The following is a 24,362-nucleotide window of genomic DNA, read 5'->3' on the forward strand; positions in this document are numbered from 1 at the left end:
CAAGCTGTGACAAAGTGAGAGAGTGGCATGGACATATATACACTACCAAACGTAAAACAGATAGCTAGTGGGAAGCAGCCACATAGCACAGGGAGATCAGCTCGGTGGTTTGTGACCACCTAGAGGGGTGGGATAGGGAGGGTGGGAGGGAGGGAGACGCAAGAGGGAAGAGATATGGGAACATATGTATATGTATAACTGATTCACTTTGTTATAAAGCAGAAACTAACACACCATTGTAAAGCAATTATACTCCAATAAAGTAGTGGGGGCTTTTCCAGCTATCTTTCTGTTATTGATTACTAGTTTAATTCCTTTGTGGTCTGAAAGCAGACATTGTATAGTTTCTATTCTTTTTAATATGTTAAAGTATGTCTTATTGCCCAGAATGTTGTCTAATTTGGTGAATGTTTCATGTGAGCTTGAGAAGAATGTATTCTGTTGTTACTGGATGAAATATTCCATAGACGTGAATTAAATCTTGTTGATTGCTTAAAAAAAAAAAAAAAAAAAGAATGAGCTTATGGCCAGCACTGGTATTTTTACCAAGACATAAAATAAGCGATGAGGGTAGACAATTCTGCTTTGTTGGGAAGATGCTTTCCTCAGATCCTCAGGCCCTCTGCCTCCATCACATTACAGCTGCCAGATAAAAATTCCTTTTGTGCTGGAAAGCTCGACACTAACACGATCATGATATTAAAAAGCACAATAAGCTTCAAAAATACATTTAATTCCATGTGTCGCTTTCAATTGCAAAAGCTACTCCAAAAAAAAAAATACTACTTTAGCTTTTAACCAAGTCTATTCTCTCCACGCCTTATTAACAATATTTCACCAAAACAAGCAGCATTCTGCACAGCGGGGCCCACAAGAGTTTGGGAAAGTGCCTTCTATTTGCAGCCTTTCTCCAATAATATACAACCCTCGGAAGGAGTGTGTGACTTCCGACAATTATTTGTAAGTGTTATTTTTCTCTTGGGGGGCTCCTGATATACAACTAACAATTAATAAGGAAGTAGGAACCAATAAACCTTTCTAATTTAAAGCAGCCTGAAGTTGCACCAATAACAATGTCTGAGCCCAATACAAGCATCTGCACAGGCTGGGGTTCATGGCTCTGGGGCCAGGCAACCCTAGGAGGAGAGAGGGTGATGACATCAGAGGAAGGAGATTGAGAAGATGGGGGTCAGGAGAGAGGGTGGGATCCATTCAGAGCGTGGAAGAAGAGAAAGCAGGAAGGGAACTAGACATAACGTCTCAGCATGGCACCTCAGAGTCCTTTCGATGTCAGCCATGGTGATGTGTCTGATTCCCTGTCCTCACAGCTCTCCAGGCTCTCCTTCCTGCAACCAGCCAGCTCATCCCCCAAACAGGTGTTTACGGAGCACCTGGGCTTGGCACGGGGGCTGGCAAGCAAAATCTAAGCTCTTGTGCAGCTTACAGTCTGGATGAGGGGACGGATATTCATCAAATACAAAGAAACATCACGTGACTGTGACAAGGGCAGCAAAGGAGAGGAAGGTGGATTCCAGGCACCTGAGGTGGGGTTGGTCTTGAGATCAGGGATGGCTTCCCTAGGGCATACGGGTGAGGATCTGTAGGATGAGTCAAGGTCACTTAGGGAGAAGGGAATGAGTGGCATAGCTCAAGCTGGAGGACCAGCTCGTACAATATTAATACAAGGATCCCACAGCAGAAGGCTCACGGAGAGCACAAGTGCATTAGAAAGAGGGAGGTGGAGGTGGTGGAGCTCAGGGGCAGGGGCCCCAGGGCCTTTCAGACCACAGCAAGAACTTTCTTTTTTCTTTTTAATAAAATTCAACATCCATTTATGATAAAAACTCTCCAGAAAGTGGGCATAGAGGGAACTTACCTCAACATAATAAAGGCCATATATGACAAACCCACAGCTAACATCATACTCAACAGTGAAAAACTGAAAGCATTTCCTCTAAGATCAGGAAAAAACAAGGAGGCCCACTCTTGCCACTTTTATTCAACATAGTTTTGGAAGTCCTAGCCACAGCAGTCAGAGAAGAAAAAGAAATAAAAGGTATCCAAACTGGAAAAGAAGAAGTAAAACTGTCACTGTTCGCAGATGACATGATACTATACATAGAAAATCCTAAAGATGCTACCAGAAAACTACTAGACCTCATCAATGAATTCGGTAAATTCACAGATACAAAATTAACACACAGAAGTCTGTTGCATGTCTATACACTAACAATGAACAATCAGAAAGCGAAATTAAGGAAATAATCCTATTTATCATCGCATCAAAAAGAATAAAATACCTAGGAATGAACCTACCTAAGGAGGCAAAAGACCTGTACTTTGAAAACTATAAGATGCTGATGAAAGAAACTAAGAACTTTCTTTATTCTAAGAGCAATTGAAAGGAATGGAAAGATTTTTAAGTGGGGAGCAACGTGGCCTCAACAGCTCATTCTATCTATAGGTGGAGACTAGGCAGAAAGCATGGACTAGTGCAGGAGTCCAACCAACATGGCAGCAGGGATGGAGAGAAGAGGGTGGATCCCAGAGATGATTGGGAGGTAAATCACAAGAATGTAGTCAGGGATTCGATGTGGGAGTGTGAGAGACACAGAAAGGCTCCTTGGGTTCCAGCTTGGCCAACCAGATGGATGGTGGTACCATTTCTGAGATGGGACAGCAACCCTGAGCTTAGAGAGATTGCACGGTGGATGAAGGGCTCATACCCTCTGGGGAGAAATGAATTGAAACTCATTCCCCCTTTCTAAGAATAGGACACAGTGGCCCTCAGGGACTGTCCATGTCATGTCCACCCCAGCATCTGACTTCCTCAGATCTGGATGAGGTTCTTTTGCTCCTCAGTACACAAGAGGCAGTAACTAAGTGTCCATGCCTCTGAGAGGAAGCAGTTAAATCTGCCTGGATGCAGTTCTTTCTGACACAAAGCTACACAACTGGGTAATCTTCAGCTGAGCTCTTTGCTTAGTACATTATTTCACCAATTATTTTAAAAATTAGATTATGCACCAGGTGATGGGCAAAGATGAAGCTAGAGGCAGAAACTCGTACAGGGGGAAAAAGTTGCTTATTGCACTATTTATTGGTGATTGCAACAAAACTGAGGGTCAAGACCCAGGCAGCCTCTAAGCAGAATTCAGGAGGGGATGTGAGCGGAATGGTTATTCATCAGAGAACAAACAGGGACCATCACATGTCCCTGTGACAAAAGCAACTTGGTCTATTTTCTTTCCAATAATGTCCTATACAAGTTGGCATAACTGACCCAAACACGTCTCTTTATGTCTTGCTCAGAAAGCAGGAATAAATGTCCTTTCTTCTCCGGGGACCAGGAGTTGTGCTGCTTTTTCCCACCTCCCTCTTGCAGAACAGGGTGGAGGCTGGGTGGAGAAAGCAGAAAGGAGACGCTCAGTGGAAGGCTGTCCCTCTCAACAAAGGAAGCTGAGTCACAGGACAGGTGCCTGTCATACAAAGCCCTTGAAAGAATCTTGGAAAAATCCAAAGACAAGGACATCCCTGGTGGAGCAGTGGTTAAGAATCCACCTGCCAGTGCAGGGGACATGGGTTCAAGCCCTGGTCCGGGAAGATTCCACATGCCACGGAGCAACTTAGCCTGTGTACCACAACTGCTGAGCCTGTGCTCTACAGCCCGTGAACCACAACTACTGAGCCCGTATGCCACAACTACTGAAGCCCACGCACCTAGAGCCTGTGCTCTGCAACAAGAGAAGCCACCACAATGAGAAGCCCGCACACCGCAACAAAAAGTAGCCCCCGCTTGCCACAACTAGAGAAAGCCTGCGTGCAGCAACGAAGACCCAAGACAACCAAAAATAAATATATTAATAAATTAACTAATAATAATTTTTTGAAAGACACTCTTAAACATTGCTCAAGAGAGGAATCCTCCCCATGGGCAGGGAGGAATCTATAATAAGGCAGATAAACACAGTGTGATCAAAACAGCTCTGTACAAAAAGTATCCACATCATTCTACTCCAACAATTAGAGCCTTAATTTAAAAAACAGGTTTTGGGCTTCCCTGGTGGCGCAGTGGTTGAGAGTCCGCCTGCCGATGCAGGGGACACGGGTTCGTGCCCCGGTCTGGGAAAATCCCACATGCCGCAGAGCGGCTGGGCCCGTGAGCCATGGCCGTTGGGCCTGCGCGTCCGGAGCCTGTGCTCCACAACGGGAGAGGCCACAACAGTGAGAGGCCCGCATACCGCAAAAAACAAACAAACAAACAAACAAACAAAAACAGGTTTTTCAGGGAAAACAAACAGATAAATTTGGTGTCCCTCAAGTAAACTTATTTACGAAACAGATTCACAGACATAGAAAACAAACTTATGGTTACCAAAGGAGGAAAGGGGATGGAGGAGGGATAAACTAAGAGTTTGGGATTAACAGATACACACTACTATGTATTAAATAGATAACCAACAAGAACCTACTGTACAGCACAGGGAACGATACTCAACACCTTGTAAAACCTATAATGGAAGAGAATATAAAAAAAGAGTATATATATTTATATATATGTATAACTGAATCCCTTTACTTATATATATGTATAACTGAATCCCACCTGAAACTAAGACAACATTGTAAATCAACTACAGTTCGATTTAAATAAATAAATAAATAAAAATGTGGTGTCCCTTCTATACCTCATTCGTAGAGAAACTGCATTACAAATGACTTCCAGAAGAAAAAACAAAACACAACTCACATCAGATCCAGGGTGGTTTTTAAGGTATAATAGAACAACCCTTCCTCAAAGCGTGATCAACCGTACGTGTTTTATTGGGGCAATTGTTTGACTCTATGAAATAAAATTGAAACTATGATTATGACAGAAGCAAATCACTGTTCTTATAAAAGCTGGTATAAAGGAACAATTATCCTCAAGTTTTAAGTGGAAATATAATCACTTCATCCCACTCATCAATCAAAGACCCACCCTTTAAAAACTGCCATTTGTAAAGGTCAGGCTTAATTGATCAGGAGGGAGAAAATTTCATGCTATTCCACCTTCTTGTTTACCTAAGTGAATTGCTAATTGAAACAGTGACCTTCGTCAATCCCCTTTACATACATTTCCTATAAGTGATTTCCACAGAAATGGCTTAAATGTGAGCCTGATTTTCTTAATCCTTTCTAAATCCTTAGAGCAAGCAGTCTCATAGGGAGACAGGTAACACAGTGATGGGGAAACTGTAAACAGAATCTTTTTATAATACACAGAATGGAAATTTGAAAGAGACTTCCTACCTCTCACTGATTTTGAAAACAGATGTAAGTCTGGGCAGAAATAGTCATCCTAAAGTGCAGACAGCAGAAGCAAGAAGAATGACAATCCTGCAGCCTGTGGAACACATTCACAGAAAGACAGACACGATGAAAAGGCAGAGGGCTATGTACCAGATGAAGGAACAAGATAAAACCCCAGAAAAACAACTAAATGAAATGGAGATTGGCAATCTTCCAGAAAAAGAATTCAGAATAATGATAGTGAAGATGATCCAGGACCTCAGAAAAAGAATGGAGGCAAAGACAGAGAAGATGCAAGAAACGCTTAACAAACATCTAGAAGAATTAAAGAACAAACACAGAGATGAACAATACAATAACTGAAATGAAAAATACACTAGAAGGAATCAATAGCAGAATAACTGAGGAAGAAGAACGGATAAGTGACCTGGAAGACAGAATGGTGGAATTCACTACTGCGGAACAGAATTAAGAAAAAAGAATGAAAAGAAATGAAGACACCCTAAGAGATCTCTGGGACAACATTAAACACAACAACATTCACATCATAGGGGTCCCAGAAGGAGAACAGAGAAAGGACCCAAGAAAATATTTGAAGAGATTATAGTCAAAAACTTCCCTAACATGGGAAAGGAAATAGCCACCCAAGTCCAGGAAGCACAGAGTTCCATACAGGATAAACCCAAGGAGAAACACGCTGAAACACACAGTAATCAAATTGGCAAAAATTATGACAAGGAAAACTATTTAAAGCAGCAAGGGAAAAACGACAAATAACATACAAGGGAACTCCCATAAGGTTAACAGCTGATTTCTCAGCAGAAACTCTACAAGCCAGAAAGGAGTGGCATGATATACTTAAAGTGATGAAAGGGAAAAACGTACAACCAAGATTACTCTACCCAGCAAGGATCTCATTCAGATTCGATGGAGAAATCAAAAGCCTTACAGACAAGCAAAAGCTAAGAGAATTCAGCACCACCAAACCAGCTCTACAGCAAATGCTAAAGGAACTTCTCTAAGTGGGAAACACAAGAGAAGAAAAGGACCTACAAAAACAAACCCAAAACAATTAAGAAAATGGTCATAGGAACATACACATCAATAATTACCTTAAACGTGAACTGATTAAATGCTTCCACCAAAAGACACAGGCTTGCTGAATGGATACAAAAACAAGACCCATATATATGCTGTCTACAAGAGACCCACTTCAGACCTAGGGATACATACAGGCTGAAAGTGAGGGGATGAAAAAAGATATTCCATGCAAATGGAAACCAAAAGAAAGCTGGAGTATTAATACTCATATCAGATAAAATAGACTTTAAAATAAAGAATGTTACAAGAGACAAGGAAGGACACTATGTAATGATCAAGGCATCAATCCAAGAAGAAGATACAACAATTGTAAATATATATGCACCCAACATAGCAGCACCTCAGTATATAAGGCAACTGCTAACAGCTCTAAAAGAGGAAGTCGACAGTAACACAATAATACTGGGAGACTTTAACATCTCACTTACATCACCGGACAGATAATCCAAACAGAAAATTAATAAGGAAACACAAGCTTTAAATTACACAACAGACCAGATAGATTTAATTGATATTTATAGGACATTCCATCCAAAAACAGCAGACTACACTTTCTTCTCAAGTGCACACAGAACATTCTCCAGGATAGATCACATCTTGGGTCACATATCAAGCCTCAGTAAATTTAAGAAAATTGAAATCATATCAAGCATCTTTTCTGACCACAATGCTATGAGATTAGAAGTCAATTACAGGGAAAAAAACATAAAAAACACAAACACATGGAGGCTAAACAATACGTTACTAAATAACCAAGAGATCAATGAAAAAAATCAAAGAGGAAATCAAAAAAATACCTAGAGACACATGACAATGAAAACACGACAATCCAAAACCTATGGGATGCAGCAAAAGCAGTTCTAAGAGGGAAGTTTATAGCTATACAAGCCTACCGCAAGAAACAAGAAAAATCTCAAATAAACAATCTAATGTTACACCTAAAGGAACTAGAGAAAGAAGGACAAACAAAACCCAAAGTTAGCAGAAGGAAAGAAATCATCAAGATCAGAGCAGAAATAAATGAAATAGAAACAAAGAAAACAATAACAAAGATTAATAAACCTAAAAGCTGGTTCTTTGAGAAGATAAACAAAATTGACAAACCATTAGCCAGGCTCATCAAGAAAAAGAAGGAGAAGACTCAAATCAATAAAATTAGAAATGAAAAAGGAGAAGTTACAACAGACACCACAGAAATACAAAGCATCCTAAGAGACTACTACAAGCAACTCTATGCAATAAAATGGACAACCTGGAAGAAATGGACAAATTCTTAGAAAGGTATAACCTTCCAAGACTGAAACAGGAAGAAACAGAAAATATGAACAGACCAATCACAAGTAATGAAATTGAAACTGTGATTGAAAATCTTCCAACAAACAAAAGTCCAGGACCAGATAGCTTCACAGGTGAATTCTATCAAACATTTAGAGAAGAGCTAACACCCATCCTTCTCAAACTCTTCCAAAATATTGCAGAGAAAACTCCCAAACTCATTCTATGAGGCCATCATCACCCTGATACCAAAACCAAAGATACTACAAAAAAAGAAAATTACAGACCAATATTACTGATGAATATAGATGCAAAAATCCTCAACAAAATACTAGTAAACAGAATCCAACAACACATTAAAAGGATCATACACCATGATCAAGTGGGATTTATCCCAGGGATGCAAGGATTCTTCAATATACATAAATCAATCAATGTGATACACCATATTAACAAACTGAAGAATAAAAACTATATGATCATCTCAACAGATGCAGAAAAAGCTTTTGACAAAATTCAACAGTCACTTACAATAAAAGCTCTCCAGAAAGTGGGCACAGAGGGACCCTACTCAACGTAATGAAGACCATATACAACAAACCCACAGCAAGCATCATTCTCAATGGTGAAAAACTGAAAGCATTGCCTCTAAGATCAGGAACAAGACAAGGATGTCCTCTCTCACCATTACTATTCAACATAGTTATGGAAGTCCTAGCCACGGCAGTCAGAGAAGAAAAAAGAAATAAAAGGAATACAAATTGGAAAAGAAGAAGTAAAACTGTCACTGCTTGCAGATGACATGATACTATACATAGAGAATCCTAAAGATGCCACCAGAAAACTACGAGAGCTAATCAATGAATTTAGTAAAGTTGCAGGATACAAAATTAATGCACAGAAATCTCTTGCATTCCTATACACTAATGATGAAAAGTCTGAAAGAGAAATTAAGGAAACACTCCCATTTCCCATTGCAACAAAATGAATAAAATACCTAGGAATAAAACTACTGAGGGAGAAAAAAGACCTGTATGCAGAAAACTATAAGACACTGATGAAAGAAATTAAAGAGGATACCAACAGATGGAGAGATATACCATGTTCTTGGATTGGAAGAATCAATACTGTGAAAATGATTATACTACCCAAAGCAATCTACAGATTCAGTGCAATCCCTATCAAATTACCAATGGCATTTTTTAGAGAACTAGAACAAAAAATCTTAAAGCTCGTATGGAGACACAAAAGACCCCGAATAGCCAAAGCAGTCTTGAGGGAAAAAAACGGAGCTGGAGGAATCAGACTCCCTGACTTCAGACTATACTACAAAGCTACACTAATCAAGACAATATGGTACTGGCACAAAAACAGAAATATAGATCAATGGAACAGGATAGAAAGCCCAGAGATAAACCCACGCACCTATGGTCAACTAATCTATGACAAAGGAGGCAAGGATATACAATGGAGAAAAGACAGTCTCTTCAATAAGTGGTGCTGGGAAAACTGGACAGCTACATGTAGAAGAATGAAATTAGAACACTCCCTAGCACTATACACAAAAATAAACTCAAAATGGATTCGAGACCTAAATGTAAAACCAGGCACTGTAAAACTCTTAGAGGAAAACATAGGAAGAACACTCTTTGACATAAATCACAGCAAGATCTTTTTTGATCCACCTCCTAGAGTAATGGAAATAAAAACAAAAATAAACAAATGGGACCTAATGAAACTTAAAAGCTTTTGCAAAGCAAAGGAAACCATAAACAAGACGAAAAGACAACCCTCAGAATGGGAGAAAATATTTGCAAAAGAATCATCAGTGAAAGGATTAATCTCCAAAATATATAAACAGCTCATGCAGCTCAATATTAAAAAAATGAACAACCCAATCCAAAAATGGGCAGAAGACCTAAATAGACATTTCTCCAAAGAAGACATACAGATGGCCAAGAGGCACATGAAAAGCTGCTCAACATCACTAATTATTAGAGAAATGCAAATCAAAACTACAATCAGTTATCATCTCACACCAGTTAGAATGAGCGTCATCAGAAAATCTACAAACAACAAATGCTGGAGAGGGTGTGGAGAAAAGGGAACCCTCTTGTACTGTTGGTGGGAATGTAAATTGATACAGCCACTATGGAGAACAGTATGGAGGTTCCTTAAAGAACTAAAAATAGAACTACCATATGACCCAGCAATCCCACTACTGGGCATATACCCAGAGAAAAACATAATTCAAAAAGACACATGCACCCCAATGTTCATTGCAGCACTATTTACAATAGCCAGGTCTTGGAAGCAACCTAAATGTCCATCGACAGGCAAATGGATAAAGAAGATGTATACATATATACAATGGAATATTACTCAACCATAAAAAGGAACAAAATTGGGTCATTTGTAGAGATGTGGATGCATCTAGAGACTGTCATACAGAGTGAAGTAAGTCAGAAAGAGAAAAACAAATATCGTATATTAACGCATATATGTGGAACCTAGAAAATGGTACAAATGAACTGGTTTGCAGAGCAGAAATTGAGACACAGAAGTAGAGAAAAAACGTATGGACACCAAGTGGGGAAAGCGGTAGTGGGGTGGGGGTGGGGGTGTGATGAATTCGGAGATTGGGATTGACATGTATACACTGATGTGTATAAAATGGATGACTAATAAGAATAAAAAAATAAATAAATAATAGACATAAAAAAGAGAAAAGAAAAGAAATACTCATCCTTCCTACAATTTTTTCTCCCTTAGTGTTAGGAGCCTATTAATCATAGTAACCTGAAATTTTACCCTGGCCAAGAGATTTCAAAGGCCTGGACACGAGGACAATTTTACCATAAGAAATCAAATCTCTGCCATTCCCAGTTCTGGAATTTCCAATGACCAAGGCAGTGAATAGTTGCATTGGGTAAATGAAGGAAACAAAAATGAAAATTCAGAGATGACATTCACTTCAGATTTCTTGCATGAGCACTCTGAACTCCAACTGGACCAAATACCTCCGATCTAGCTTCTGTAACAGAGACTGCTACCCACATCACTGAGTGTTAGAGCCACCCCCTGGACACGGGTGAAGCCTAAACCACCGTTGTCTGAGACCTGAGGAAGTGGAGAGACTTTTCCAAAAATAAAGGACAAATTGAGGGCAAGGTCAACACTGGCACTGGACCTCAAGTTACACCTCTTCGAACCCCATGCCCGTGCGTACCTCAGGCTTTGTAGCCCACTCTCTTCCCACTTCACACACTGGCTCCTGCACTCATCTCAACTGTTCTCCTGGTTTCTCACATCACCCACCTGTAAATGACGATTACATCGAGATCGATAACCCTGACCTTTCCCTGGATCTCGACACCAAATTTCCAGCTGCTTCACAGACATCTAGGACAGATGGTCTCTCAGATGCAGAGCATCCAAACCCCACAAATTCAGATGCCCCCACCAGCACCAGCCATTGAATCCTGAATTTCCTTCCCCACGGATGGTAGCGCTGTTCGCCCAGAAACATCTTTAACTCCTCCCTTATGCGACCGCTTGTAAATAATTTTGCCATTTCCCAGTGCTCCAACAGTCCCAGCATCCCCTGCCCCTGCCCTGGCCTAAACCCTATATCATCGCCTTCCTAGAATATCACAATACAGTTGTCTTCCTAGAACACAGATCAGACCACATATTCCAGCAACGTAAAAATATTTAATGGGTCTCTTTGCCTACTCAGTACAGATTAAAAATAAAGAAGGTTATTCATTTTGGCTCAACACAATAGAAAAGCTTTCTAACAATTGCAGCTGTGTGAGCAAGTCATGAGCTACCTTCAAATAGAGCGAGTCCCCTGGCCTTGGGGCTTACTGTGTGGTCGGCCTCCTCTGCAGAGGCTTCCTCACTCCTGCGAGGGCAGGAGGTGGAGGAGATTCAGATGTCAGGTATCAGGAAGAAATTGGACAAAACAACCTCCATGGCCCCTCTCAAACTTGAGATTCCATGGGCCTACTTATGCCTTTGGGGCATCAGCTTGGCCTGTGGACTCCTTCTGGGAGAACTGCCTTGTTAGCCAGGCACCCATAAGGTTGGATGCCCAGAAGCCAGGTTTCTAACATCTGACCTTGTCTCCTAACCCGGGATGATTGACTCAGGATGGAGCCTGAGAAGGTTAACTGAAAGACATGGGCTGCAAGAGTCAGGCACGGATCCTGTTACCACGGCTCTAAGTGAAGGACCACACTCTTGCTACTGGGTCCAATGGAGTCCCCTTGGTTCCTGTACTTTGTGCAACCCGGTGGCCTGTTCTCCTACAAAGTTCACTGGTTTCCTTACAACCGTATTTCTTTTGTCGTCAATAGTGTGTTTCTGGTCCTGGCAACCCCAAGCCTGACCTAAAACTCTGGGTTTCCCAAAGCCCAGGGGGCTGAGAGAGGTCTCATCCTTGCACTGAGCCCTCCTCAGGAGCGTGGGTATAGGAAGTCTAATTCCTGAACCAAACTTCCTTGTTCTTTCCTGAGGGAGCAAGTTGGACCACAGAGAGTTCAAAGGACACAGGGGACAACTCAGGCCAATTTTCGTAGAAGAGGTGTGACAGGCCTCCCTCCTGGACCAAACTTTAGTCAGACTCCTCTGAGCCCTCTTCCCGACCAGGCTTCATCTAGGCCTGCTGCCTTGGCCTGTCAGGTCCAAGAATCCCATTGAGTCCAGTTTTATTCAAATCCTGCTAAGCTGGTTTCACAAGAATCTCCCTGACCTGTGATATCTAATCAAGTTCTTCTCGGTAACTCTCCATCCGCTGCGTCGCTCACTCCCCCCATCAGCTGTAGGTCCCCAGGTGCCTGCCGTACTCACAGTTGAGCTCGGTGCTGCACTGGAATCTCTCCCCGGCTGCAGCAGCTCAAATAAAATCTGTCTTGCGGCTTTCAACCAGTGTCCAGTGCAATTTCCCTTTAACAGGTGGGAATGACCTTGTGGGAAGATGCGGAGGGCATAAATGTCTCCTCAAGGAGTCAGCCCCCCACGGAAGCACGGTGCCCACACATGCACCGACTCCGACAGAGACCATTCTTGACCTGAGTCAGTCTCCTCTGAGAACTCTTTTTGACAAGGCCACGCTCTTGGGTTCTGTCCTTGGCCCGTTTAGCCCGATTTTAGCAAGAATCCTGCTGGGTCAATTTAGAGGAAATCCCCCGTTCTTGATATCTGATCAAATTCCTCATCCCCCACCTGTCAAGTCACTTTAGCCAAAGTTCCCCTTACCTCTGATGTTTCCTCTTAGAAATCTTCCATCCACTGACCCCTTCCCTGCTCCTTGGCTATAAACTCCCATTTTTCCTTGTATTTGGAGTTGAGTCCAATCTCTCTCCCCTCCTGTAAGACCCCACTGTTGCAGTCCCTCTGAAAAAAATCTGCCTTACCCTCTTTAACAAGTGTCGGGAATGATTCTTTAGCAACTCCTTGCCTTCAGCCTGAATACCCAAGTTTTAAGACTGCCTCAAAAGTGTTCTTCCAGAAGGAGAACTTTGGAAATATAGATAGATCTAAAAGGAAAGAAAGAAATCCAGGAGATACGTGTCTTCCCGCTCACCCAGGGTTGCTTGGGCACATTCCCTGCAGCCTGGACCTTTAACCTCTGGTCTCAGGGCCAGCTTGTGCTTGTTTCTAGGTCATTAAACTGCTAACTACCACGTGAGCAGGCATCCCTGTCGGAAGAGCTGGAGCAGGCCTGTTTTAGCTGACCTAGCCCTCAGGGAAAGAAGACAGACACATCCACATGAGGTCCCCTGGGCCTGACTGTTCTCCCAGGCACCTCCAAGTGCCCCAAGGAAACGTGGCATTCTTCCCAATGTCCCCAAACTCCCTGTGGGGGTGCCGGTGGCCAGTGTGCTTCCTGAGCCTGCTGCCCACACTACCAGAAACTTCTATCTGTGGATTCACCTTCTTACTGCAAGCAATTTCTGGGCTAGGTTTTTAAAGGATCCAAACTAAAAAGCTGCCACTACTAAAGAATAAGCTTATAAACCAGGCTGTGGTGGCTCCACAAAGGATTAACTAGGAAAGCTCCTTTAATAATATTTTTGTCTTGGGTTGACTGTGTCAGTTAAGGAAAGGATTTCAGACCCCTGATACCTTTGATATAGGCAGGTGGTGAGGGGTAATGAAAAGAGAGGCTACAAATGTGTGTGTGTGTGATCACACACACACACACATTGATACCAACGTATCAGTCACATTTACAAACTTAAATTCAAATGGAGATTAAAAAATTGAATTTGCTATGTGAAAAACAATTCTTTCAGAATTTTTGCTACAGTCTCTGAATAGAAATATTCCATTAACCCAGCAGTCTTATTACAAGACCATCAGAAATTTGACCTACACCCATATGATTTCTCTCATGAAAGGGAGTAAAAAAGCTTAGCTTCATGCCATTTACATTAACAAACTTAAAGTTAGGGACTAGAACCATTTCACCTAGTGTTTCTACAGTTGAGTGCCTATGAATTGAAGCTTCATAAAAAGTGATTTATGAACGCACAGACACTGTGCCTATGTTTCAATTGCACTGGCTCCAGCTCTGAGAAGATTCCACACTTGTCCCTGCTCCACGCTGGCCTAACCCCCACATGCTCAGCGATCTGGGGTAATCTTGGCTTCTGAAGGCATTACCTAAGGCAACCAATATTTCTTCTGCGTTGTTTGTTTTTTCAGAGACTGCCAGCCTAAAAGCCTATGTGTTTGGAAATTCAACTCAGCTTCAAATCTTGTCGGAGTCACTGAGCTCTCATTTCACGTTTGGGGAAAGACTAGTCTCCAAAGCACATTTCACTATTAATAAAAATAAAGGAGAGAGAGACTAAATAAAGGCTTGGGGGGAGTGCCACCCGGTCAGCGATGAGTTCTTTACCTGGATTTGAAAGACTCTCGTTTCTTTCCCAGGCAGAGTGATCTTTGGGGGATGAGAAAAGCCGACTGTGGATCTGGAAGATAAACAGAAACCTTCCCAGTTTTATATTCTTATTTGCCAGATATATAATCTTCAGTAATGTGTGTTACTGGATTAAAAAAAAAAATCAAGAAATGTCCCTAGAATCTCTCCTTTCTCCTGAGAAAGGATTGCAGATTGTAATGAATATACTTATTTCCATTTCTCCTGTGTTAACTCTGCCAATGAATTAAAGGTGGTTATCTTTTTCCTTTTTTTTTTTTTTTCTGCTTGTGGCTTTTCTGGGTATTGAAGAAAAGTATTATTATTTTTATAGAAATCTAGTTGATTTACAGTATCGTGTTAGTTTCAGGTGCACAGCACAGTGATTCAGCTGTGTGTGTGTGTGTGTGTGTGTGTGTGTGTATACACACACACACACATATCTATTCTTTTTCAGATTCTTTTCCCTTATAGGTTATTACAAAATACTGAGTAGAATTCCCTGTGCTATACAGTAGGTCCTTGTTGGTTCTCTATTTTATATACAGTAGTGTGTATGTGTTAATCCCAAATTCCTAATTTACCTCTCCCTGTCCTTCCCCCTTTGGTAACCATAAGTTTGTTTTCTATATCTGTGAGTCTCTTTCTGTTTTGTGAATACGTTCATTTGTAAAGGGTCTCTTTCTGATGATTGCAAAATGCACAAGAAGGAAGCAGGGAGGGAGAAAAACTAATCAGTGAACATGGATTTTGCCATGAATTTTGCTAGTAGATCAAAGAACCACATCTCATATTTCTTTTCTCTCCCAGCAAAGTGCTGAATGGGTGTTGAGCTAAAATTGGACATTCGATAAATATTGATAAACTGATTAATCATGAGCCATCAAATTTCAAAAATTAACCTTCAAGGCCCAAAGAAAATAAGATTAACGTATACAAAAGTGTTCTGCCGTCTGCAAGCATGATCAGGATACTGACTTTCTCTGCCAAACAACAAAGGTTTATAAGTTTATTCAAAAAGCAGTTCCCTGTGGGTGAGTCTTTCGGTTCTGATTTATCAACTTCTAATCAGACTCCAGAGAACCCATTCCTCATGGGGTCTCCCTGCACGCCCATCATCCCTCTGAATAGCCCGTGACCTTTCCCCAAAGCTGGAGAATAACTCTTTGGACCCCCCCACAGTAGTAATCTTATCCTGATCTGAAGAGGCTACACAGTCATGGAGCTGCAGCCAGCCTCTAATTCTGAACCCCAGTAAACTGCTTAGACCCAGGGGGGAGTTAAGCTTTTCGTTGCTCACGTCTCGTTTTTGGCCCCTTCACATCCCCAGCATCTGGGCAACCAGTTTGGGGATAGCAGAGAGGAAGCTGCAAGCAAACAATTCTTCTGTTCCAAGCAGGAGCCTGGCCTCTGAGACCTCATAGCGAAAGAGAAAGAATGGGGCAGGACCCAGACTGCGGCTGGGCTGAGACGGGGAGAATTAAAGAGTTACATAGCATTTTCTGCCACTTTTCAGGCTCCTCCCCCCTGGGCCTCACTCAGCCACTGCCAATGGGTAATATGATTATTAATTATAATAAGCATAAGAAGAACTGCTGACAGTTATCGAGATTTCATATGGGCCAGTGCTGTGCTCTGTGCTTTCCATACATCATCTCATTGAATTCTCACAACTGTTAGAAACATATGCTGCTCTCAGCCCTGCTATGGCAGCTGAGAAAGTCAAAGCTAAGGTCCCCCACTGGGTACCTGGTGACACAGGCAGGAGTCAGACCAGGCTTGTCAAACCCAAGCACCTGAGCGTTTAGCCAGCATGTCCCAAATACCGTTACTATTATAATTTGAAAAGACACATGCACCCCGGTGTTCACAGCACCACTATTTACAGTAGCCAAGATGTGGAAGCAAACTAAGTGTCCATTGACAGAAGAATGGATAAAGAAGATGTGGTACATATACACAATGGAATATTACTCAGCCATAAAAAAGAATGAAATAATGCCATTTGCAGCAACATGGATGGACCTAGAGATTATCATACTAAGTGAAGTCAGACAGAAAAAGACAAGTATCATTGATATCACTTATATGTGGAATCTAAAAAAATGATACAAACTAACTTATTTACAAAACAGAAATAGACTCACAGACTTAGAGAACAAACTTATGGTTACCCAAGGGGAAGTGCTGGGGGAATAAATTAGGAGTTTGGGATTAACATATACACACTACTATACATAAAATAGATAACCAACAAGGACCTAATGTATAGCACAGGGAACTATACTCAATATCTTGTAATAATCTACAATGGAAGAGAATCTGAAAAAGAACATATATATATATATATATATATATACACAAAACTGAATCACTTTGCTGTATACCTGAAACTAATACAACGTTGCAAATCAACCATATTTCAATAACATTTTTTTAAAAGAAAAAAATTAAAAATTGTTATTTTTACTAAGTATTATTGTTTGGTTATTTGACTGTACCTGGCTGTGCTTATATAGCTATCACACTTACATATGTCCTTTTCTTAGACTTAGCATAGACATGTCATAAGAAACACACACGAAAACTTTTCAGGAAGGAAACAAAAGTGCAACACAGTAGACATGAGGATGGAAAGTAATTTAAATCCTAAATTTAGGAGAAGAAGTGAGTTCTCTCTCCGCTGCTTCAAACAGAATCAGTTCCCTGTTCCGGAAGCTATCTGCGGAGGAAGCGGTGCAAGGAGACTCCGGTCCAGCAGAGATTTTAAGCTTCCTCTCTCCAGGGTCATTGTCTTGTATGGCTCTTTTCAGAAAAAGTTTTCTGTGTATTTTTTAAAGTAACTCCATCAAGCCTCACAAGTCAGGTGACCTGGGACCTGACTCGGAATCAGGTCTGCCCAGCAATTCCCCTGTGCACCAAGCAACGCTGAGAGAGCGCCCAGCCCCAGAGTGTGTGAAGTTACAAGCACTAAAGTGTACTGGTTCCAACCGAGGACAATTTTTCTCTCTCTCGGGTCCCAGTGACTGGCAGTAGATAACAAGCTGACTCAGCCCCGCAGCCCTCTATAAATGCCTGGCCTCTCCGAAGCCTGGAACCGTCTGGTACAGGTTCTGGGTATTACAGAAACCCAGAATTCCCAACAACAGGGCGATTCAGGAACCTCAGACATCATCTGACCCCGGCTCTCAGTCCACCAGCGACGTCCTGGAGACATGTGGCTTTGGCTCTACGCTCTGTGGGTTGCTGACTGAAATCCCTTCATGCAGAAGACAATACCTTCCATTGCCCTTAGGACAGAGCATCAGAAGAGCCCTGTGTAGTCTGCCCCCGCTGATCTCTGGGCATCACTGGGCACCCCTCTCCTGGCCACATGTGCTGTGTGAGCTTCCCTCATCCCCTTGAATTGAACTCTCCCCCCTACCACAGGGCCTTTGCACCTGTTGTTTCATCTGCACAGCGTGTTCTTTCCCTGGTCCTCCTCTGACCCCGCTCGCATGACCTGCTCGTGTGTCCCTCCATACACCACTCTCAAAACTCAGTTTCTGATTTATAAGCTCTTACAGGAGCATTCTTTCCCTTCAGAGCACTCACTTGTAAGCACGCATTGACTTGGGTAAATCTACGACCAATGTCTGCTTCTCCCCTAGACTCTAACCCCTCTGAGAATAAAATTATGTTTGCCTCACTTGCCAATGTATCCTGGCTCCTAATAGGGCTAGATGCATAGTAGACTTTCAATAAATATTTGTTTAAAAAAGGATGGAAGAATTAACCAAGCAATGAATTAACAAAAGCAAAGCTTCCTCCCCAAGTTAAGTGGCACAGTGGCCTTTAGAATCCACTGCCCCATCTCCTCGGAGACCGTGCACCATCAAGGGTCCCCCCTCCTCTCCATCTTCAACTTTGCCCTCCTCAATGTTTCTAACCGTGTCCAAACCTTTCTTTTCTATTTCATTTTTTTAACTGAAGTATAGTTGCTTTACAAGGTTTTGTTAGTTTCAGGTGTACAGCAAAGTGATTCAGTTATACGTGTGTGTGTAGGTATGTGTGTGTATATATATTCTTTCATCATATTCTTTTGCATTATGGTTTATTACAGGATATTGGATATAGTTCCCTGTGCTCTACAGTACGGCCTTGTTCCTTATCTCTTTTATGTACAGTAGTGTGTATCTGCGAACCCCAAACTCCTAATTTATCCCTCCCCCACTCCTTTCCCCTTTGGTAACCGTAAGTTCATTTTCTATGTCTGTGAGTCTGTTTCTGTTTTGTAAATGAGTTCATTTGTATCATATTTTAGACGCCACCAAAATCTTTCTTAGCTTAAAAACGAAACCAAAAAAATCCCTCCACAAACACACGGTGTTTTCCACCTTTCACCTTCCCACTGGCCCCAAAACTTGTTGGCCACACTCTCTGTCCCGCTGCCTCGTGCCCCACCAGGTCTCAGTTTAGCACAGCCTCGACTGAGCCACTCTGACCTATGACACGGAAATTCTTCTCACTATTCTCGCTGTGCTCTCCCGGCCCCACCCACCAGCCAGCTCCAGTGGATGTGCTGTACCAACAGCGCCGGTGGGTTACGTTCCCTAAATATCTCCACGTTGCATCTCCGCCTCCTTCTCCCCACCGCTTCCATGGAGGGCCTCAGAATTCCTGCCAAGACCACACATTCCAGCAGCCTCCTCCCTCCACAGCATCCCCAGTCATGTTTCTATAAAGCAAATCTGATTGTGTCCCTCCCCAGCTTAAAACCCTTGGATTTCTAACTAATTCAAAATATAGTTAAGCGGGGGTGGGAGAGGGATAAATTAGGAGTTTGGGATTAACAGATACACACGACTATATGTAAAACAGAAAACCAACAAGGACCTACTGTACAGCACAGGCAACTATACTCAATATCTTATAATAACCTATAATGGAAGAGTATATAAAAAAAGAATACATATACTTATATGTGTATATATAACTGAATCACTTTGCTGTACACCTGAAACTAAGACAACATTGTAAATCAACTATATTTCAATAAAAAATTTAAAATATATATATATAGTTAAAGTCATACGCACAAAAGACATTTCTGCAGTCTGATTCATTATGACAAAACACTGGAAGCATCCAAAATACCCTACAGCAGGGGCTGGCTTTGTAGGTCGGAGCACATGTGTTAATGTATCCATTAACATTACAACAATGCTCATAATCCACTCTAGAGTCTCCACATCTGCACATCTGTGGACATAACAACGTATCATGGCAGCCTTGAATGCTGTGCCAATGTGGATATTATTTCCTAAGTGACAGGCAAGCTTTGGTGATTTCCGAACAAGGCAAGTCAGTGCCTTATGTTCAGTTATGTGTTAAAGCTTAGTCTTGTATACACATTAGATTACAGCCTTGTCTCTGGAGCCTTGATTCATGAGCTGAAATTAGCTGCTGCCTGTGTAAGATGCAACGTTTTGCAACTATATTTTACAAAGCCTAACATGTGATAGGTTTATTTTTTAAATTTTAATTCTCGTTATTGTGGTTAAATATACTTCACATAAAATTTAGCACCGTAACCATTTTTAAGTGTATGGTTCACTGGTGTTAAATATATTCACATTATTGTACAACCATCACCAACATCCATCTCCATAATTCTTTTAATCTTGTAAAGCTGAAACTCTATACCCATTAAACAATAGCTCTCCCCTCCCCCACTCCCCAGCCTGTGGCAACCACCATTCTACTTTCTGTCTCTATGATTCTGACTAGTCTAAGTACCTCACACAAGTGGAATCATACAGTATTTGTCTTTTGGTAACTCGCTTATCTCACTTAGTGTAATGTCCTCAAGGTTCATCCACGTTGTACCCCATGTCAGAATTTCCTTTCTTTAATTAATCTTTATTGGAGTCTAGTTGATTTACAATGTCATGTTAGTTTCTGCTGTACAGCAAAGTGAATCAGTTATACATATACATATACCCACTCTTTTTTAGATTCTTTTCCCATATAGGTCATTACAGAGTATTGAGTAGAGTTCCCTGTGCTATACAGTAGGTTCTTGTTAGTTATCTATTTTATACATAGCAATGTGCATATGTCAAGCCCTATCTCCCAATTTATCCCTCCCCTCTTTTCCCACTTGGTAACCATAAGTTTGTCCTTTTTTAAGACTGAATAATACGCCATCATACGTATACACCACATTTTGCTTATTCATTCATCTGTCTACAGACACACTTAAGTAGCTTCCATGTTTTAACCTATTGTGAATAATGCTGTACAAATGCTGTACAAATATCTCTTTGAGATCTTGCTTTCAATATTTTTGGATATGTACCCAGGAGTGGAATTGCTGAATCATACGACAATTCTATTTTTAATTTTTTGAGGAACCAACATACTGTTATTCACAGAGGCTGTACCATTTGCATTCCCACCAACCGGGCCCAAGTGTTCTGTTTCCCACCCCCTCACCAACACTTGTTATATTCTGGGGTGGTTTTTTTTTCATAGTAACCATTCTAATAGGTGTGGGGGTAGTTACCTCATTGTAGTTTTCATTTGCATGTTCCCTAACGATTAGTGATGCTGAGCATCTTTTCATGTGCTTATTGGCCATTTGTATGTCTTCTTTGGAGAAAGGTTTATTCAAGTCCTTTGCCCATTTTCGAAATGACTTGTTTATTTGTTTTTGAGTTTTAGGAGTTCTCTACATATTCTGGATATTATTCTCTTATCAGACATACGACCTGCAAATATTTTCTCCCATTCTGTGGGGTGCCCTTTTACTCTGCTGATACTGACTTTTGATGCACAAAATTTTAAACTCTTCATAAAGCCCAATTTACCTATTTTTCTCATTTGTTGCCTGTGCTTTTTGAGCCACGTCCAAGAAATCATTGCCAAATCCCACATCTTGAAGGTTTTACCCTACGTTTTCTTCTAAGAGTTTTGTAGTTTTAGGTCTTTGATCCATTTTGAGTTAAATTTTGTACATGGTGTCAGATAAGGATCCAACAAGAGTGATCACTAAGTGACTCCTCATTCAGCCCATTCAAGACTTTATCTCCCTTAGGTCTCTGAAGCGTGTTATTTAGTGAATGGCAGTGTGTTATTTAGTGACAGTAACTAGCAACAGTAATTTACCAAAGCCACACAACAGGAGGAAAGATTTAAGATCTCTTTGCCACTTCTGTTCCCAGAGGCTGCTGAGCCTGAGCCTGCTTCAAGCCTGGGGCCACACCAGGAGCTAGCACTGAGGGCTCATCGCATGCCAGGCAATTACCTCATTGAATCCTAAGACAGCTCAGTGAGAGAAATATAATTATTATTTCCATTTTACAGAAGTGGAAATTAAGGCACAGAAAGGGTAAGAAAATTGCCCAAAGTCACACACACCTAATAAGAAAGTGAAGAAGCCCAGACTGGAACCCAGGCAATTAGGATGACTCCTTGGGAGTAAAAACTATGACTAGGATCAAGCACATTAAAAGAATCATGAGGGCTTCCCTGGTGGCGCAGTGGTTGAGAGTCTGCCTGCCGATGCAGGGGACACGGGTTCATGCCCCGGTCCGGGAAGATCCCACGTGCCGCGGAGTGGCTGGGCCCGTGAGCCATGGCCGCTGAGCCAGTGCATCCAGAGCCTGTGCTCCACAATGAGAGAGGCCACAACAGTGAGAGGCCTGCGTACCGCAAAAAAAAAAAAAAAAAAAGAATCATGATACCCAACAATCATAAGAAATGCTCCAGTTTGCAAAGTTCTTTATTATACATCACCTCATTTGGATTCTCCGAAGTCCCTGAGAGGTGGCCAAGAAAACACAGAGGTTTTTTATGCAAAGAAAACAAGACCCACAGAGGGTAAGAGACATAAATGCCCCAAAACAATACAACGGTGGCTCTGGCACCTACACCAGCCCTCCTGAGCCTGGTCTGGGGTTCTTCCACATCACCTTACCACCTGCCTCCTTACAGAGTGCAACCTACCAGCAGAAATTCTGGGGTCAAACATGACACCAGCTAGGATACTGATCACATTGACAACAAGTTGAGCTATGAACTCCATCAGGAGCCAGAAGCTGATTTGAACATTGTGGGTACAATAATACTGGAACCTTCCATTTGTATAAGACTAAATACTCCACAAAACAACTTCCACATTTTTGCACTCGGTCCTCCCAAGTCCTGCCATAACAGCTGTGCTCTAATGAGCAAATGTCTTATTGTCTTTTGCTGGATTTTTTGTTTACTGACTCTCCCTTCAAGACATCTGAGTACTCACTATGGACCCATAATCCCTTATGTACAATTCTAAAATTCATGAAGCTCTGAAATATGAGAGGTTTTCTCTCTGAGTTTGTAGAAAACTAATCTGACAACAAAACCTTACCTGAACTAACCTGGGGCTATTTATAACATTAATTTATTCCATTTAATGTGAATATTCATATATTTTATTACAGAAACATCAGTGAGATTGATTACAGGGTGCTACTCAGATCCCCTTGGGAATGTTATGCAGGATCACCTTTCTGAAATAAAACTAAAAAGTCACCGTTGAATTACATTTGGCCCCAAGAGTTCTGGATGGAGAACCGTGGATGGGTACCACAGATATTTAATGAACTCACCAGCCCCTGGGTTAGTGTTTTCCAAATACCCGTCATGCAGTCCCCACAAGACAGACGTTATCTCTGCTTATAGATACAAGCACTGGGGTGTGGAGAGATTCTCTAATTTGTTCTGTCTCACAGAGCTACTTAATGCCAGTGTCAGAACAACCAGAACATCATGTTCTCAGCATTCCCCACATGTGTGTGTGTGTGTGTGTGTGTGTATGTGTGTGTTGGGGGGAGGGGAGGTAGTCAGAGATGGCTTATGGGCTTTGTAAAGCATGAGCAAGTAAAACAGAGACTGAAACTTCATACACCCCAGGAAATAAGAGAGAGGAGAAAACAGGGATTTCCAGGCCTACATAGAACCCTACCTCCACTTTGCCTCTTCTGGACACCTGTCTGTTTGGCAAAGAAAACAGAGGAGAGATTCTGAAATAACTTATATCCCAAGTTGCCAACGACCAAGAGTGGATTTTGGCTGGCAGGGTCTTCTTTTTAGGGTAATGGGAGATACTGTTTGGAGTCTGCCAACAGAAAAACAGGGAAGAGGGCCATTTCTTCTCAGCATCCCTGTGCCTTCTCCTGGGGATGCTGGAGGTACCACTAAAGGGCAAATAACAAGCACAAGGTATGGATGGTTCCAGATTGGACCGCCTATGGGTTAACACAGCCTCTTTGGGGCCTGGAATGCACTCTCCATGGCTAATCTAGATGCGTGATTGATCTTCGCCAGTGTTGCATGTTTGTATTCAATCTTCTGAACTCTCTTCTGCAACAATAATTCATGTCAGAGCAGTTTATGGATCAACAGTGTATTTTCTGGTTAATGCAACCCTGGACCTATAATAATTCAAAAGTGAGATTTATCACTCTGCCACAATTCCATCTTCATGCTTCATCTCTTCATGTTTACATCTGGTTTAGCTTTTTCTAATCTAAAATAAATCAGCATGAAAAGCATTAGATTTTTCATTTAGACTCTCAATTGCCTTTTATTACCGAGATAACATCTCTTATCTGACTGCAAATGGTGGGACTGTTCCCTTGTTAGGATCTGAAAAAAGATGCTACAGTTCAACCTCTGTGTCTCTCCTTGCTTCTCCTTCACTTTGGTTTTCAAGGGTGGTGTCTGGTGGGGTTCTGGT

The 24,362-nt window shown here is 41.7% G+C and overlaps 1 protein-coding gene across 2 annotated transcripts in view; it reads right to left on the reverse strand.

The window, feature by feature from the left end:
• LOC307052188 ((E2-independent) E3 ubiquitin-conjugating enzyme FATS) overlaps nt 1-24,362 on the reverse strand; it is a gene marked incomplete at both ends in the record, with an annotated part of 242,601 nt that overhangs the window by 201,847 nt on the left and 16,392 nt on the right. For both annotated transcript variants that reach the window (XM_079703045.1, XM_079703044.1), the window contains one exon: nt 14,579-14,651. In XM_079703045.1, coding sequence (XP_079559171.1) covers nt 14,579-14,651 — 73 coding nt within the window. The remainder of the gene's footprint in view (nt 1-14,578; nt 14,652-24,362) is intronic.

Source organism: Hyperoodon ampullatus (assembly GCF_949752795.1).
Source record: "Hyperoodon ampullatus genome assembly, chromosome: 1".
Classification (NCBI taxonomy): domain Eukaryota; kingdom Metazoa; phylum Chordata; class Mammalia; order Artiodactyla; family Ziphiidae; genus Hyperoodon; species Hyperoodon ampullatus.